This window comes from Phyllobates terribilis, unplaced genomic scaffold, assembly GCF_046119375.1.
Source record: "Phyllobates terribilis strain yellow unplaced genomic scaffold, ASM4611937v1 Scaffold_2__4_contigs__length_985480577, whole genome shotgun sequence".
Lineage (NCBI taxonomy): Eukaryota > Metazoa > Chordata > Amphibia > Anura > Dendrobatidae > Phyllobates > Phyllobates terribilis.
Window position 1 is genome coordinate 692,626,719 of NW_027362762.1, and position 19,530 is coordinate 692,646,248.

The 19,530-nt window shown below is 46.2% G+C and overlaps 1 protein-coding gene across 2 annotated transcripts in view; it reads left to right on the forward strand.

The window, feature by feature from the left end:
* Positions 1-19,530, forward strand: part of GOLT1A (golgi transport 1A) — a 61,124-nt gene that overhangs the window by 32,307 nt on the left and 9,287 nt on the right. For both annotated transcript variants that reach the window (XM_073670695.1, XM_073670694.1), the window contains exon 5: positions 12,204-12,267. In XM_073670695.1, coding sequence (XP_073526796.1) covers positions 12,204-12,267 — 64 coding nt within the window. The remainder of the gene's footprint in view (positions 1-12,203; positions 12,268-19,530) is intronic.

Here is a 19,530-nt window from a genome sequence, read left to right on the forward strand (position 1 = left end):
ATACCATGTCTGGGAGCAAAACAGGAGTTTCCTGGTCAGGGAACACACTACAAGCAACACCTCCTGCTCCAGACCAGAAAAGGGGAGAATCCTGCCCTATATAACTGGATCTGGAGGCGGGGTTAGGGAGTCTAGTGTATGGAGTCAAGTAGAACACGAAGGAGTAAAGAGCCAGGGACTGGAGCTGGAGTTATCTCATCCTGGATAGTATCTACAGAGGACCGGACACCGGAGTCCGAGGCTGTGGGGATTGCAAACCCAGCAGCAGATACCGCAGGGCAGGGGATTGCAGGTCTCCTGGCCCAACAGAAGCCCGGAGGCTCAGCCACACGAAAGGACCAGTACCGCCACAGAGGAGCGAGGAATACACGCCAACGAGGAGTCGCCAGCCACACGGGTGAGCACAGCACGTCACACTCAGGGACGTGGGCTACAACACGACTATAAGCGGGACAGCCAACAGGCTTACAACTCCACCTGGCCAGGGGAATTCTAGGATTGCTCCCAGACTGACCAGGCCCTCATCCCTAGCAAGTACTCCCGTTGGGGCCTATATAATTACCACCAGTAAAGACCCTAGGACTGCACTGCAAAGACTCCGTGTTATTATTACTGATCCAGGCACTATCACCACCATCATCTATACACGCTGCCCTGATGCTACACTCTTCCTGTGGGGAGTTACACTACCTTGCTGCACATACCACCAGCTTCAGCGGACTGCTCCGCAGAGGCGGTTCCCAATAACCGCAATCCACAGGTGGCGTAGTCGGACATTATAAATACTATACATAAACTACCCTGGTTTGACCGCCCTGGGTCACGGACCGGGTCACCGCCACGGTGACTACTACCCCCAGCATCTACAAGGCCCAGCTCCGGGTACCCCCATGGCCCAGGGGGCGAGTCACTTACACACAGCTTTGTAATGAGATCAGAACTAACACATCCTATCAGAGCTAACACAGTACAGCAGTGCTAACACAGCACAGCAGAGCTAACAGTATAGCAGAACTGAACTTTGTCTCATAGCAAACATTTGCAGCAGCACTTGTCCCCTCATAGTGCTGTCAGCTCTGCTGCAGAACTGGGCCTGGTAATAACTAGAGATGAGCGTTGTTCTACTCGAACTGTTCGCCAATCTCAAATTCGAGCTGTTTTGGGCGGTGTTCGAGCCGTTCGGCGAACACGAACAATTTGAGAAAAATTCGGCTGTTCGAGGTTATGTTCGATAACTGTTCATGCACCAAAATCATAACTGGATTTTTTCTCAGTAATGATGAAAATTAATGTTAATACGCAGTTTGAGTGTACAGCGGGGTGGGGGGAGGGGCAGGGGATGGATCTCTGCAGGAACAATGAAGATCTCCATTTTTTTTTCTCTTTCCCGCATTTGCAGTGGGGAGGTGCAATCTGTCAGCCTATCAGCAGCGCACACACGGAGCGAAGTGCTTTTTTTCACACAAGCAAGGGCATGTGTGATTGGCAGTGTATTTCACATGTCCTTGCCCTATAAGACCAAGCCATTTTCCCCGTCGCCACCATTTTCTCACTGCTGCAGCTGCGTGTTAGACGGCACCGCTGTTGCTGTGTGCGCTATACCTTGTTAATTTCAAGCCAATTTTCGCACAAATATACAGATAGCTTGGGAGTAGGGAATAGTTGTGATTGCAGTCCTTTTAAGGACTAGGTTACAGCATTTCCTACGACTTTTATCAGGGAGGTCTGTGCTCTTAAATAGATCGGTTGTGGGAGTAAAGACTAATTGTAATTGCAGTCCTTTTCAGGACTAGGTTACATGAGTTCCTATCAGTTTTTGCCAGGCAGGTCTGTGCCAGTGCTGTGCAAGTTTTTTTCACAGCATTTGGCTGAATCTAGCAAAGCTAATCCTTTTTGGCCTATTGCAGAGTGTGTTAGTCAGTGGAGTAGCCTATCTGTGTTGCAAGATATACCACCTGTGTATAGAATACCAATTTTTTTACTGCACCTAGTGAAGTAAAATCTTTTGGGCATAGCATCATTCTATTAGTCCATCTATACTGACCTCCATCAGGTTGCAAATTAAAACTAATTTTTATCTGCATCTACAGTACCTCTGAAAAAATATTTGGGCTTCTAGCAGTGTGTGGGACTTGTTCTATTAGTCCATCTATACTGACCTCCATCAGGTTGCAAACTGAATATATTTTTTTCTGCATCTACCTCTGAAAAAATATTTGGCCTTCTAGTAGTGTGTCGGACTTTCTCTATTAGTCCATCTATACTGACCTCCATCAGGTTGCAAATTAAAAATAATTTTTATCTGCATCTACAGTACCTCTGAAAAAATATTTGGGCTTCTAGCTGTGTGCGGGACTTGTTGTATTAGTCCATCTATACTGACCTCCATCAGGTTGCAAACTGAATATATTTTTTTCTGCATCTACCTCTGAAAAAATATTTGGCCTTCTAGTAGTGTGTCGGACTTTCTCTATTAGTCCATCTATACTGACCTCCATCAGGTTGCAAATTAAAACTAATTTTTATCTGCATCTACAGTACCTCTGAAAAAATATTTGGGCTTCTAGCAGTGTGTGGGACTTGTTCTATTAGTCCATCTATACTGACCTCCATCAGGTTGCAAACTGAATATATTTTTTTCTGCATCTACCTCTGAAAAAATATTGGGCTTCTAGCTGTGTGTGGGTCTTGTTCTATTAATCCATCTATACTGACCTCCATCAGGTTGCAAACTGAATATATTTTTTTCTGCATCTACCTCTGAAAAAATATTTGGCCTTCTAGTAGTGTGTCGGACTTTCTCTATTAGTCCATCTATACTGACCTCCATCAGGTTGCAAATTAAAACTAATTTTTATCTTCATCTACAGTACCTCTGAAAAAATATTTGGGCTTCTAGCAGTGTGTGGGACTTGTTCTATTAGTCCATCTATACTGACCTCCATCAGGTTGCAAACTGAATATAGTTTTTTCTGCATCTACCTCTGAAAAAATATTGGGCTTCTAGCTGTGTGTGGGTCTTGTTCTATTAATCCATCTATACTGACCTCCATCAGGTTGCAAACTGAATATATTTTTTTCTGCATCTACCTCTGAAAAAATATTTGGCCTTCTAGTAGTGTGTCGGACTTTCTCTGTTAGTCCATCTATACTGACCTCCATCAGGTTGCAAATTCAAAATAATTTTTTTCTGCATCTAACCCAGCCAATAGTTTTGGCCTAATACCACAGTTTGGCCACTCAGCTCTGCTCGGTTACCATCCATTGTTTTTTTGTGCAAACAACTCCAGAGTTGTGAATTAGTTAACCACCAAAATGAGTGGAAAAAGGCCTGCTGCTGGTGGAAAGGGGAATAGGCGTGTTGGGAAGGGGAAAAAAGGTTGTGTCCGTGGGGTAGGTGTTAAAGCAACAGTAACATCTGCAGAAGAAAGACCATCTTCCAGCCAAACTAAAATGTCTACTTCTTTTAGCGGACAATGTGATAAGATCTCTTTCTTACGGCCACGCCAATCGCTACAAATTCCAGATGAGGCACAAAAACAGCAGGTGCTTCAACGGATATCAAGTGCTCCTTTAAGTGGGCTCTCCTCCACATCAACTTCAACATCACAAATACTCCAGTCCTCAAAGGTGTCACCCAAATCGCACTTGCTTCCTCACAGCTCCCAAATCTCCAGCTGCCCGTCTGAGTATGAGGTAGAACAGATGGTTGAGTCTGCAGAGCTGTTTACTCATACTATAGCCTGGGAATCAGAGGTCGACTCCAGCTCTTCTGTGAATCCAGACGAGGAAATGATCTGCACTGATGCCCAGAATCTTTGAGTCGGATCCAGGACCAGACGCAGAAGGTTCTGACCATAATGTAGACCCTCATTCCCAAACTGTAACTCCTGTTGGTGGAGACAATGAGGAAGACGATGATAAGACTTAAATACCTGATTGGAGCGACAACTTTAGTTTTTTGTCAGGGCAGGAACAGGTTGGCTCTGAGGACGACGGGTGTGATAACGCACAGGGTGATGATGATGAGGTCGGAGATCCCACTTACTGTCAACCCACAGTCAGCCAAGAGATGAGGTCAGCAGAGGAGGTGGAGGAAGATGCTAGTGACGACGAGGTCAGGTTGCGCCTTCCTGGACAGAGACGTAGTACTGGAAGCACGTCAACAACTGCATCCTCAAACACAACTCTGCCTCTCACCACAAGTCGTGGTGGCTCTTCAGGTCGCATGGGTGCTAAGCCTTGCATAGCCTGGGCATTTTTTCAGATCGATAAAGATGACCCAACTCGTGTTATCTGTAACATTTGTCAGCAAAAGCTAAGTAGAGGCCAAAAAATACATAGTTTGAGTACTTCATGCATGAACCGGCACATGGACATGAAGCATAAGTTGCAGTGGGAAGCTCAGCGTGCTACAATGCGGCCTAGCCGGCCGGGCCAACCACCGTCTGCCATATCTTGTGCATCCGCGGCCTCTTCATCCTCTGTGACTGGGGGGACAGCAGTCACACCTGTTTTGGGGCGCAGACCTGCCACCTCTTTACCCGCAACAGCAAGCGTGATTGGCAGGTCATCATTTTCTTTGGAGGTGGTAACACCAGCTGGTGTTGAGCGCTGTCCGACATCGATAGCACCACCTTTGGATCAAGGCAACCTAACATGTCCGCCTGCATCTTCCTCACAGACCGGCAGTTTGCCGGGGACACCCTTATCAACCCCGTCTAAGCACAATAGCCAGCCCTCGGTCCCTCAGATGTGGACAAGTAAAAGACCATTTCCTCCTAGCCATGAGAAAGCTAAGAGGTTGAATTTCACCATCTGCAAGCTCTTGGCTACAGAAATGCTGCCTTTCCGCCTGGTGGACACAGAGGATTTTCGAGACCTTATGTCCGTCGCAGTGCCCCAGTACCAGATGCCCAGTCGGCACTACTTCTCAAAGAAAGGTGTGCCTGCGCTCCACCAGCATGTCGCACACAACATCACCGCTTCTTTGAGAAACTCTGTGTGTGACAGGGTGCATTTCACCACAGACACTTGGACGAGTAGGCATGGACAGGGGCGTTACATGTCGCTGACTGGGCACTGGGTAACTATGGTGACAGCAGGACAAGGGGCTGCTGTCCAAGTCTTGCCGTCCCCACGAGTTGTGCGTCAATCCTCTTTATGTCAAAGTTCCTCCACTGCTTCTGCCTCCTCAACCTCCTCTCGGTCTTCCACCTGCACCCAAAGCCTGTCTGGTCATGCCACAAGCTTTCTAACTGCGCAGAAGGGATCCTGCACACCTCCTTACTATGCTGGCAGTAGGGCTCAACGTCATCAGGCGGTTTTTACATTGAAATGTCTGGGAAATGTGAGTCACACAGCTGAGGAGTTGTGGTCAGCTCTGGAGAACCAATTTCATGAATGGTTGTCTCCACTGGACCTGAAACCAGGGAAGGCCGTGTGCGACAATGCTGCAAACCTGGGTGCGGCCCTTCGCCGGGGCAATGTCACACACGTGCCTTGTATGGCTCACGTGTTGAACCTGGTTGTCCAGCAATTTTTAGCCCACTATCCCAGACTAGATGGCCTTCTGCAGAGGGCACGGTCGCTGTGTGCTCACTTCCGCCGTTCGCATCCCGCAGCTCAGCGACTTACATCTCTACAGAAGTCGTTGGGCCTGCCACTTCACCGGCTAAAATGCGATGTGCCTACCCGGTGGAATTCAACTCTGCACATGTTGCAGCGACTGTGGCAGCACCGACAAGCCCTGGTGCAATACGTTCTGACGTATAGCCTGGGCCAACGAGATTCAGAGGTGGGGCAAATCACGCTGGAGGAGTGGTCTCAGATCAGGGACCTATGCACCCTTCTGCACAGTTTTGAAATGGCGACGAAGATGTTTAGTGCTGACGATGCCATTATCAGCATGACTATTCCGGTGATTTACATGCTGGAGCACATGTTAAACAGAATTCGGAGTCAGGTGGTGGCACAAGAGGAGGTGGAGGAAGTAGAGGAGGAGGAGTTGTATGCGGAAGGGCTAACATCTGCAAGGTCCAGAAGGTCGGCAGCACCAAGGCGACAGGCATGTGAGGGTGGGGGAGATGGTTTTACCAGGGCGCATGGTAGCAGCCAAACTAGTGAGGAAGGTGCAGGAGCCCAGGAAGAAGTGGAGGACGAACTGATGGAAGACTCATCAGATGAGGGAGACCTTGATCACATTTCTGTTGTGCGAGGTTGGGGGGAGAGGACAGAGGAAGGAAGCATGATTGTTACCTCGCCACCAACACAACAGGGACTTGGTGCTCCTGGATGCGCAACACACATGAGTGCCTTCTTGCTGCACTACCTGCAACATGACCCTCGAATTGTGAGAATTAGAAATAATCCTGACTACTGGGTTGCCACACTGTTAGATCCCCGGTACAAAAGTAAATTTGCAGAAATTATTCCTGCCATAGAAAGGGATGCACGCATGCAGGAGTATCAGCAGAGACTGTTGCAGAATCTTACATGTGCTTTTCCACAAAATACCAGTGGTGCACGTAGTGAATCTCACAGTTCCAACTTGCCAACCGTGGGACCGTCAAGTGTTCAGCACTCAAACCGTAACAGAACCACAGTATCTGCTGGTAACATCAATTTTGCGGAATCATTTCACCACTTTTTTAGCCCATCCTTTGCAAGGCCACAGGAGACAAGAAGTCTGACATAGTCAACGCCTAGAGACGATGGTACAGGAGTATCTCAAAGTAAACATTGAAGCCACGACTGTGTCACTGGACCCTTGCTCTTTTTGGGCTTCCAATCTGGATAAATGGCCGGAGCTAGCCACTTACGCCTTGGAGATCTTGTCATGCCCCGCAGCCAGCGTTCTGTCTGAACGTGTGTTCAGCGCTGCTGGTGGTGTGCTGACAGATAAGCGCACGCGGCTCTCCACTGATAATGTAGACAGACTCACGTTCATAAAGATGAACAAATCATGGATCCGAAACGACTTTTCTACCCCTGTGTCATCCTGGGGAGAGTAAAAGCTTGATGATTGGTTAAAATCACCCTACCAAACGTTTTAAGCTTTCAAATTACTAATCATGTTTATCTGTATCTTGACTGGAAAATAATTTGGGCTTTGTAGCAGTGTGCAGCACTGATCCTATTAGGCCATCTATAATAAGCTCCACCAGATTTAAAATTAAAAATAATTTTTAGCTGCATCTAGCCCGGAAAATAATTTTGGGGCTCCGAGATGCGCAAGACACATAAGTGCCTTCTTGCTGCACTACCTGCAGCATGACCCTCATATTGTCAGAATTCGAAGTAATCATGACTACTGGGTTGCCACACTCTTAGATCCCCCAAACTTTTCGATCAACCTTTTCATTTTAATAAAGACCAAAAAAATGGTCATTTTTGAAATTATAAGCATTAGCAGGTTGTTAGAAACTGAAATCAAACAGTTTTCAACTCAAAACTTTATTCTAGGTGATGTTACATTTTCACATAGGACCCCTTGTTCGAAAGGAGCTTCTGAACTCTCTCGTCCATTGAATTTGTCAGGTTTTGGATGGTTTCTGCTTCAATTGTTTTGCATGAGGACAGAATACCCTCCCAGAGCTGTTGCTTAGATGTGAACTGCCTCCCGCCATCATAGACACTCCTTTTAATGATGCTCCAAAGGTTCTGAATGGGGTAGAGGTCAGGGGAGCATGGGGGTCACACCATAAGTTTGTCCCCTTTTATGCCCATATCAGCCAGAGATGCAGATGTTTTATGTGCAGCATGAGATGGTGCATTATCATGCAGAAAAATGATCTTGCTGTGAAATACACGGTTCTTCTTCTTGAACCATGGCAGGAAGTGCTGTTTGAGAAAATCCACATACATTATGGAGTTCATCTTTAGCGCCTTCAGGGATCCTAAATGGGCCGACAATCTCTCTCCCCATGATTCCAGCCCAAAACATTACTCCACCTCCTCCTTGTTGGCGCTGTAGCCGTGTTTGCGTGGGGTGTCCATCAACCAGCCATCCTCCACTCCATCCATCTGGACCATCGAGCGCTGCACGGCACTCATCCGTGAACAAAACAGTTTTGAAATCAGTCTTCATGTAATGTTTGGCCCACTGGAGCCGTTTCTGCTTGTGTGAAGTGGATAGAGGAGGTCGACAGGATGGCGTATGCACAGCTGCAAACCTCTGAAGGACCCTGCATCTTGTTGTTCGGGGGACGTTGGAGGCACAAGCAGCTTCAAAAACTTGTCTGCTGCTATGACAAGGCTTTTCTGCCGCTGCTCTTTCAACCTGACGTAATTGCCTGTAGGAAAGAGTCCTCAATTTGCCCTTATCAGCACGCACACGTGTGTACTGTGAATCAGCTACATACTTCTTGATTGCCAAGACACTTCATCCTGATCATCGCGCAATGTTGATTGTAGTCATGCCTTGACCTAAACACTCCACAATTTGTTGCTTCTCAGCAGCCGACACATCCTTTTTCTTTCCCATTTTGGCAGAAAATGTAGGCTGCTTAATAATGTGAGACAGCCTTCTTAAGTAGTCTTGCCTTTCATTGGACACACCTGCCAAACTAATTAGCACAGGTGTCTGCAATTGCTTACAGTGATATAAAGAGCCCTGACACACATCACCATCAATGAGTTTAACTGACAAACAAACAAATTCTTCCCTTATCACTCCTAAACACTTTTTGCATAATAATTTGGAACGCGGTGTACATGTGCTTTTCCACAAAACACCAGTGGTTCACGTAGTGAATCTTACAGTTCTAACTTGCCAACCGTGGTCTGTATGGAATTGTTCAATAAAGGGCCCAAAATTAAGATAACATAGATGGGAGAGGTCTCTATGAATAGGAATTCCTAAGTATTTGATACCCTGTGAGGGCCAGGCAAAGGGAAAGTTGTACTGGATGGAATCCTATATGGATTTGGGGAGGGAGACATCGAGGGCCTCAGACTTCGCTGCATTGATTTTAAAATTTTACCATGTAACAAAGTGATCTATTTCAGCCATAACAGCATGGATGGATATATGTGATTGAGTGATATATACTAGGACATCATCAGCAAATAGAGAGCACTTGTACTCGGTGCCTCCCACCTCAATCCACCTAATATTGGGGTTATGGCGAATTGATGAGAGCAGGTGCTCCGTCACTAGGATGTATAAGAGAGGGGACAGAGGACATCCCTGCCTTGTCCCATTGGTGATTGTGAAAGGTGATGAAAATGTTCTGACGCACCCCCTGGGCCTTGGGACACCCGGAGCCGGACCCTTTTTGGTGGATGCTGGTGGTTGTAGTCTTCGTGGCGGCGACCCGGTTCCGTGGCTCAGGGCGGTCAAACCAGTGGCGGAACTATTTATGTGGTTTTGATGTTTAAATGTCCGACTACGCCACCCGTGGATTGCGGTCAGAGTGAACCGCCGCTACAGGGCAGACCGCTGAGGCTGGTGTTGTGGGTGCAGCAGAGCGTAGCATAACTCCCCACGGGAGGAGTATAGCCTCAGGGCAGTGTATGCGGAGGATGGGGGTGATGGTGCAGGGCAGCAGCAGTAACGACACGGAGTCAGTGATGCAGTCCAGCGCCTTTACTCACAGTTCTTATTATCCAGACCACGTCTGCAGGTAACGGCTGCCCATGTTGTACTGTGCTCACCAGGTGAGGGGCTCAGACAACTCCCAGATAACTTTGGAGCACTTCTCAGGACCCCCTTTGTGTTTCCTTTGTCTGGCCTTTCTTACCAACACTTCTGTCCGGCTGCCTCGGGCCTCCTCTTGGTAAACTTGGCGCCAGTTTCCCTGACCCTATGTGGTGCCTTCCTAGCGGGTGTAGCGAGGGGCTGCGCCACATAAAATGTCAGAGCCTCCGGTTTCTAGCTGAGGGTCGTTTCCTGCCTCCACTAGTTCGGGGACCGGTCTCCCCCTTTGGCCTGACCCCTCCACGCAGGTGGATTCGGGCGTGCGGTGGCGACTCGCCCGTCCGCACCCCTGGGATCCCTTCATTCCTCGTTCCTGGAGCCTTCTCCGCTCCTCTTCCTTCCTTCTCCCTCTTCCAGGCCTGGGCCTCTGTTACTAGGCCCGCCTCCGGAGTAGAGCTCATGCAGAGCCCCTGCTCCCTGCCACTTCTGCTCAGACTTCTCTGCACTGAACTAAGATGGTGCCCACCTTTTATACTCCCTTCTCAATGCACCCAGGAACTGCTTCCTCCCTGCTCCTGCACTACAGGGTTCCCCTTCCTCAGTGTTCCCTCCCCCCACTCCAGCCAGGGACAGGGACTGTCGTGCCCATCTCAGGGGCATATTGGTCGCCCTGCCCCACGGCAATGTGGTGTAATGCATGCAGGTGTCGGGTCCTGATCCACACTCCATCCTTACCTGAGAGTGAGATATCACACCTCTGGGTGAGGTGCAATACGTCTGTAGCAACCGAGCCCTCAGGGTGCTACAGTTCCATTTATCTTCAGCCTAGTTGACGTATTGCGATACAGGGCCGTGATTTTGGCTATAAAAGGGTCCCCTAGACCCCTACCCCAAGCTTTTTAAGAGAATCATATATGGCGTGCCAGGAGACTCTATGGAATGCTTTCTCAGCATCCAACGAGAGTATCTAATTACAAATTTTTAACTGCATCTAGCCCAGGAAATACTTTGTGCCTAGTAGCAGTGTCTGCTAGTCAGCGGATTATCCCGGCTGTTAAGCAAGCTACACCACCTGTAGTTTAGACACTTAATTTTTTCAAAGGAAATGCTTCGGGACCATGGGATACTCAGTGAAGAGCATCAGGAGGCACCCCAAGGCATAGGGGCTGGGACTGGCAGTAGGATGCCTTGCGGTGGACAGCCGAGCTCGATCCTTATAAAAGCTTTTTAACTGCAGCAGCTTTAGTGGACGCTACTGGAGCTGGAATTACGCGGCTGCTGGCATGAGACTTGCCCTCCAATAGATCCTTGTAAATGGATTTAAAGTGTATTCATTCAAATTAGAGAGACAATTTAAATTAAAAAGCTTAGAGCTGCCTCCACCACAGGGGGGCTCGCTCGACCCACCAGCGGACAGGCACCAGTATTGGGAGAGGGGGGCTGGCCATCAGGGTTCACCGCGGCTCTGGCACAAATCCGGCGACACGGAGGTGGCACGGGCAGGAGCGGACTGGCCGTGTCGGCTTCTCACTTTTTGGATTTTAGAAGGGCATGACATGCCTATATCTGTGTCTCCCCCTCCTTTTACTCCTCCACCTCTTTTATTTTCGCATGACTATATGTACTTGTCACTTTTCCATGTGTTAGTTGTGTCTTCTGAGCAGTTTGTCAGCTTTTGGACACCTTTGAAGGTGTTTTCTATGTGTTTCTATGTGTTTTTGTTTGCCTGCTATTGGTTTTAACGGTGTTTGAAGGTGTTCGACGAACAGTTCGGCGAACACACGGGTGTTCGACGAACCGAACCGAACTCGAACACTACGGGGGTGGCTCAACACTAGTAATAACCAACACAGTACAGCAGAGATGAACTTTGTCTCATTGCAAACAAAACAAGCACATTTGCAGTTGTCCTCTCACAGTGCTGTCAGCTCTGCTGTACTGCCATTTCCCCAAGCTAGTTGCCTGTGAGATGGAAGCTGAAGCACTAAGAGGGGACTGCGGTTGCAAATGTTTTTGTAATGAGAAAAACGTCAATTCTGCTGTACTTTGTTAGCTTTGAACTCATTGCAGAGCTGTGTGTGATTGTGAGAGCAAAGAGTCAGTCATTACGTGTCTCACACTGGTAACTTGCCCTTAAATTTAAAATAAGCTCCAAGGCAAATTGTCATGTAGATCTGTGTCCGGCCCATAGCTCTTAACAGCTCATTTACATATAAGAAAAACTTGGATTTCTCTGGAGTAAGACATCGGATTGCACATATCAAGGTACCATTGTATTCAGCTCCCTATGAAGTACATGTCCATATAGACGGCTTAGGAGGGTTGATCCTACTGACAGATCCCCTTTAATGATAGCGAACAGCAAATTAAATGAAAAAAAAAAAAGCCAGAATGGTAATTTAACACAGGATACATTAGCAGATTGTATATTCCAACACAGAAATCTCCATTGTGAGTTGTTTATTTTGTCGTTACATTAGTAATATTAAAGTGCCAACTAGAACAAGAGATGTAGAGCAAAGGTTTGTTATTTTTACATAAGAGAATTTTTTCTTATTTACAGAGGATTCTTCCCATTAGTGTTTGGATTCCTGGGAACACTGGGCAATATTCCTTTGCTCACCAAGGTAATTATCATAATTTTTACATAAACAAAGACAAGAGTTGTCCATCTCTAGAAACACCTTTTTTTACTTAAATGCATGTATTTGGGGATAAAAATCATTTTTGCATTTAATTTTTTTTTTAAGTTTTGCACTGTTTTGCTTTTATATCTTTGTATCTTTGATCATAAATCAGCTGAGACAAGCTTAAAAACGTAGTTGAGAGTAAGAAAGTTGTCCCATTGGTCTGTCAGAATGAGCTCACTGAAGGATTCTCAGTTAGCATATTCTGAAGTCAGCAATAAACAGTTGAAGACAGAAGCTATAGAAGGCACATGGTGCAAATTTTCTTTATGAAACTCAGTTACAAACATGATCTTTAGCCAAAAATACATGTATTTAAATAACAAAAAAAATATCTTCACAGGTGGACAACCTATGTGAAAAAAAGATTTATCGCTGAATAATGGAAAAAAAACTTTCATTAAAAAACTAATTTATGCTGCAATTTCTATGTATGTGGGCAGCAATGACATTAAATTGGTCAAAATGATGTCTGAATGTTCATGCCCTTTAATGTGACTATAAAAATACATAAAAAGAGACCATAAACAATTTTTTTTTAAATTAATATCTGTATTTAATTAAATGACTTGTATTTAAAAATCTATACATAATTAATTTTTTATGCATTCCACCATTTAAAAAAAATTATGTACCTCAAAATGTTGCCTGAAAACTCGTCCTATAAAAACCAAGCACTTTGTTGGTCAGACTTTTTTGATTAGTCAGTATTTTTACACTGTCTAGTCCAAGTTTACATCAACTATTAATTGGCTTACTTTGTAGCAGTAAATTTGCACCACATTTTTCTTGCATTATTAGGAGCTGGGTCTCAAACTTTAAGCCATACCTGTTCTCCATTAAGCCAGACCCATTTTCAGGGAGTTCAAGCACAACATTGGAAAAGCCACATATGGAGTCTAAAACACCGAATAAATATGGTGAAATCATGAAAGACAGGGTTTTTTTTGCAAAAATATAAACAAAATACTCTCAACCACCTAATGGGGTTCTGACCTTCTGCAACAGTTCTTTAGAATGAAACATTATTTTCTGTATAATTTTAAAGGTTCAACACATCATCTTCTTTCTATATGTAACAATTGATCACCACTAGTCTGATTATATTATTAGGATTTGATGATCCTTTAATATATTGACAGGTACAGAGTCTGCCAGAGCAGCATTGGCTCTCTGACCTTGGTAAATGAGGGAGTCCTAAGCAGGCCTTGCTAATTTATGAAATCTATAGCCCTTCACTGAACATCATGATGGGACAATTCGTTTAAATGAATCTGTCATGGTGAAAATTATATCTGATCTGCAGTCAGACTAGAGCAAGAGGAGCTGATCAGGTTGATATACATTTTTATTGTGAGAAAAGATGCAGTAGAACTTGCGTTTTATTCATTGAAATCCCTGGTACTTGTATGCAAGAGTCCAGTGGGCGGTCCTATTCAGTGATTGATAATCTTCCCTATATGACTGTGGATGCAGAAATAGCTGTCAATCACTAGTAGGAGCGCCCACTGGACTCATACGCATACAAACATCAGGGATTTCAATGAATAAAATACAAATTATACTGCATCTTTTCCAACAAACCTGTGTATCATTCTGCTCAGCTTCTCCTTCTCTATACCAAGCTGTCCACAGATCAGCCTGCAGGTACAATGTCACCGGTTCCCTTTAATGTTTCGTATTATTTATCTTATTCTTATTATTATTTATAACATACCAACTAGTCATGATAGAACATTTCTGTAGTAACTTAGCAGCTTTCTTGTCTTGCAATGCTTATTAAATAATATTTGTCAAAGTATGGTATGAGACAAATTCACTTACACCAGTGAACCATGTCTGTAACTACAGCCCATCCAAAATAAGGCTCTGTGCCTTATATTGAAAGTGTTGTGAGCATGCTCTGTGCCTTATATTGAGAGTGTAGTGTGCATGCTCTTTGCCTCCTTTAGAGAGTGTTGTGTGCATGTGTGACATGCAGAAGTAGTGCTGTTGCTTCCAAAACATCCAGCAACTGTTACAAATAACACAAGCACAGGAGACAGGAAGTGGTGTGCTTCAGAAGCACTTAGCAACTAGAGGGATTAACACAGTCACAGGAGACAGTGAGTGTTTTAGCAGAGCCCCAGGGGGATTGTGGGGAACTTGTTATTGTAGTCTGGCTGAAGCTGAAGAAAAAGGTGGTGTGTTATCTGGATCTGACAGAAGGCAACTGAACAGGATTCAGATCAGGAGAGAAACTAAACACAGGTCAGATAAACTCCCTGAACTAACAGTGCAGAGTATCATCTGGCAGGAAGATAAGGACTGGAAGGAATTGTGTCACAGGGATCATTTCCCCCATCAAACCCTCCCCCCCATCTCCATGCAGGATAAAAAATGCTGTGTACTATTATGTCCTTGTGAAGGAAAAGCCTGTGGTTGTGTATGCATAGAAGTGTGCTGCTAAGAGATCTAATCTATGCTGAATTATGCTCCTGTAAAGACTGTACTACTGTGCCTTGTGAAGAAACGACTGTATTGTTACTGGAGCCGGTTGCTCAAGAAACTCAGACTGTACTTTAGTGAAGATTGTTGCAGTAATATCCCTGAATTGCACTGGCCGTGCTTCAGATTAAATTCCACTGTTAAACTGTTGCAAAAGACTCGTGTCTGGTCAGCAGTTGAATCTATCGTGTGCCTGAGAGAAGCTGCAGCCTATGGTCGCCTTGAGTAACGGTTCCCCCAGGATTCCAAAAAATTCATGAAACCCGTCTCGCCCTATCTGAACCTAGCGGCATGCGTGTAAGATTGGTGGCCCGTATGAGGAATCCTGAGTGGGAATTAGCATGTAGAGGGAGAAGAGGAAAAATGTCTGGAAAAACAGAGCAGCACAGCACCTCAGTCCAACTCTGCTACACCAGTTAAAGGGGACCAGCCCTAAAGAAAACTCACTAGCAGCAATGGATGTGGAAATATAAATGGACAGAATTAGTGAGCTTCTTTTTCAGTTAACCTGTGAAGAATTGAGAACAGTAGCACAACATATAAAGATGTCAGAAGAACAGATTTCTAAAGCACACAACCGCAGGCATCTGTTAGCTGCCATTAATGCAAAAATGGATGAGCTGGGGGAGAAAGAAGCTGAAGACAGCCCCTGGAGGAACGTCCCCAATGATAACACAGTTTCTAGCCAGGTTGAAGTTGGAGGATGGAGGGGTGGCGCCAGTTACCAAAAGCGGGAATCCCCGTCCGCAGACAGAACTACAGGAATTGAAAGAACAATTCAAAGCCCTAACAACAGCCCTGCAGGAATTGACCAAAACCTCTGAACAGGTGACAGATTCAGACAAAACCTTTACCCTGCCCGGGTTAGATAAATCTGGAAGACAGTCCTCTCTAACGCCACAAATCACCATAAGGAAAGAATTTAAGGTCCTGGGACAGTTTTAGAGTGTGAACAGAAAGAGAAACTGTCTTATATGAACTTGTTGAACCAGATCGATGCAGGCTTACAGAAAGGCTACCAGCCAGATGAGATCATTGAGGGGGCTGGTGAAAGTGATAAGCCCAGGACTGAACCTCCGTAGTATGCTAGAAATGGAGAGTCAATTGACCTTGCAACAGCTGAAGATTATTTTAAAAGGGCACTATAAAGAAGAGAGTTCTTCAGAATTGTTCCACCGACTCATTAACCTTTCACAGAAAAATAATGAATCACCCCAAAGTTTCTTGTTCAGAGCAATTGAACTGAAGGATAGACTGTTGTTTGCATCCAAAGATGTAGGAGAAGCTGGATGCTGGGTTAATCGACAAAGACATCAAGTTGTAGCTGAAACAGTACCCAGAAGATCCTGGCATTCTGGATGAAGTCCTAATTGAAAAAATGAATGAGGCAGCTAGTTTGGAGTCAGAGAGTGAACAGAAGTTAAAGAAAGGCTCTGCTCCTAAAATCACCAAAATGAGTCAGCTGAAGTTGGAGACCCACGGTGGCCAGTCCGAAGATCATCATGGAGACCCTCCAGTTCCACCTCCGAGAGGGAACCTTAAATCACCAACAAAAGAGAGGACTGCCAGCGCTGACTGGGAGGAAATAATAGGAGAACTGCGAGCTGAGTTGATTGAGGTGAAAAAGTTGATTCGTTCCAGACGCTGGTGGTGGATGCAATTGCCACATCACTTGCCATACCCAACGCTGTGTTGTAAAATGTGATTCATAGAGTAAAGAAAGCACAGAATACAATGGACCTAAAAGAAGTCAAGGTATGCTGGTGTCCAACCATCATCCCTGCAAACCAAATGGTGGGAGTGAGGTGTGGAGTCCGGGTAGAACCGGGAAGAAAAGTCCAGAAAAGACTGTTCGTGCCAAAAGACTCCTCAGAACTTCCGGAAGGTGAGACTGTGCTTACGATTCCTACTTGTGGGTTTGCTCGAGTGACAGTACCGGTGATAAATACTACAAAAGACGAAATTAGACTGGATTCAAAGACTGTGTTAGGTCACATTGAAACCGTTAAAACGGTATATCCAGCCAGTGTTAGACCCGCCCAGGGGTCTACCGTTAATTCAGTCTCCCCACCAAGGAACAGAAGTTGCCCAGGGGAGGAAATTGTAAAACCCACCTCAGAGTCCTGAGATCCCCTAGTATCCCTGGAACACTGGTGTGCTGACGATATAGCGATAGCAAAACAGATGCTGAGAGAAGAGTGTCATGCATTTTCTAAAGATGACTCTAATATAGGCTGTATCCCGTCGTTGCAATTGAAAATCAATTTGAAAGACACGACCCCAGTAACCAGAAGTTACATGTCTTTGCCGAATCCATTACACCGTGAAGTGAAAGAGTATTTACAAGATCTAATCAACAGAGGTTGGGTCCAAAAGTTGAAGTTGTCTTATTCCTCTCCTACTGTTTTTGTTAGGAAGAAGGACGGTACATTGGGACTCTGCTATGATTACTGGGAACTAAACCGAAAGTCAGTACCTGATCGGCACACGATACCAAAGATTCAAGATATGCTGGATAGCCTATCAGGAAGTATATGGTTCTCTGTCCTCGATCAGGGTAAAGCATACCATCAACGGTTTTTTGAACAGTCCAGTAGACCCTTGACAGCATTCATCACACCGTGGGGGTTATATGAGTGGATCCCCATAACGTTTGGGCTCAGTTCAGCTCCAGCAGTATTTCAGAGGAGCATGGAGACCTGTTTGGAAGGATTGAGGGACGATATCTGTCAGCCGTACTTGTATGACAATGTGATACACACCACAACCTTTTGGGAGCATGTTGTACACGTGAGGACCATATTACAGCGGTATCAACAACACGGAGTTAAGTTGACCCCAAAGAAGTGTGAACTGTTTAAAAGGCTAGTCAAATTTCTAGGGAAAATTGTGTACAGAGAAGGATATACCATGGACCCAGCAGAAATCGCTCCAGTACTGGCCTTAAAAGACCAGCTCCCCTCTACTGTCAGGGAGTTGAGGCCGATCTTAGGATTCCTCTCCTACTATCGTACATACGTTTGGAACTTCTCCATGTTTTCTGCCCCGCTATACCTCCTCTTGGGGGGGGACGACACAGTCAACAACACCCACGAGAAAAAGAAGAACCGGGCTTAAAAGAAACAACACTGTTTCGTCCAAACAGCCCATTCTCTGGACAGCAGACCACCAGGAGGTATTGGAAGTGTGGCGCCCCTGCGGGTTCAGTCGCCACAGAGGTACTGCATCTCACCCAGAGGTGTGGAATGCCACTCTCAGGTAAGGATGGAGTACTGCCCGGGACCCACGCACTTGCATCCATTACACTCCACTTCAGAGGGAAGGGCAAGATTGCCCCTAAGGGAGAGCACAGTCCCTGGTCCCTAGCTGCAGGGTGGAACCATGTAGTGGGTGTGGGTGGAGGAAGTAGTTTAGGGGAGCACTTCAGTAGGTGTTTAAAAAGGGGAACCATCTTGAGAGAGTGGGTCCAGTCAGAGAAGACAGTCTGAGGAGAAGGAGTGGGAACAGGAGCTCTGTAGGAGCTCTGCTCAGGAGGAGCGGGCCTAGTCTGAGAGGTCCAGGAGGACGGGAGATGAGGGAAGGCTCCAAGAAGAACAGAAGGGATCCCAAGGGAACGGGAAGTGCGGATGCCACCCATGCGCCCGAATCTACCAGGACGTGGAGGGATCTGGCTGCAGAGGGGACCGGCCCCTAAACTAGTGGAGAACTACAAGGCTCAGCTAGAAACTGGAGGCTGCTGTACTTGCAAGGTACAGCTGCCAACCACAACAATTACATCGCCGAAAATGTGGCCAGGGGACTGCAGGTCGCCCGACAAGATCCGAGGCTACCGGCTTGGGACACTAATTGTGAGGAGCAGGGCAGGAGGGTGAGAGCCAGCGCAGGAAGACGACTGAGGAAGGCACATAGAACGGGGTCCTGTTTAAGTACTCCGGAGTTACTTGAGAGGTTGCTGAACCCCTTCCTTGGTGAACGTAGGACGACGTGGGAGGTTACTCTAGTACTGGTAACCTGGAGTTCAACAACTGTGAGTAAACCTTGAAGACTGCACCCCACTGTGTCCTGGAATTATTATCTGCACCATCCCCTGCACTACACTGCACAGCAACATCTATAACATCCCCATCTACACTGCCCTGGAGCTAAGCTCTGCCTGTGGAGAGCTGAACCAACTCTGCTGCGTCACCATCAGCTCCAGAGGATCTGTACCACAGCGGCGGCCCCATATAGCCGCATAGCACAGGTGGCGTCACGAACATTAAACTATAAAAACTATAATCCCTTTTTATTGACCGCCCTGGGTCACGGACCGGGCCACCGCCACTGTGACATCCCCCAGCACCGACCGGCCCGGCTACCGAGTACCCCACGGCCTAAGGGGCGCGTCAGAAGAACTAGTAGACTACCTGGTAAAACCACCCATCTTGGGATATCCTGATTTCAACTCTCCATTTGTTCTTCATTGTGACGCTTCTGAAGTTGGACTGGGAGCTGCCCTGTATCAGCATCAAGATGGAAAATTGAGAGTCATCGGTTACTGTTCCAGAACGTTGACAGACGCTGAGAAGAATTACCATCTACATTCCGGAAAATTGGAGTTCCTGGCATTGAAATGTGCTATCTGTGAACGATTTAGAGATTATCTCTACTACAGCAAAGAGTTTGAGGTATACACAAAGGCTAAGTGCCCACTATGCAGAAATGCTCCGGATTTTT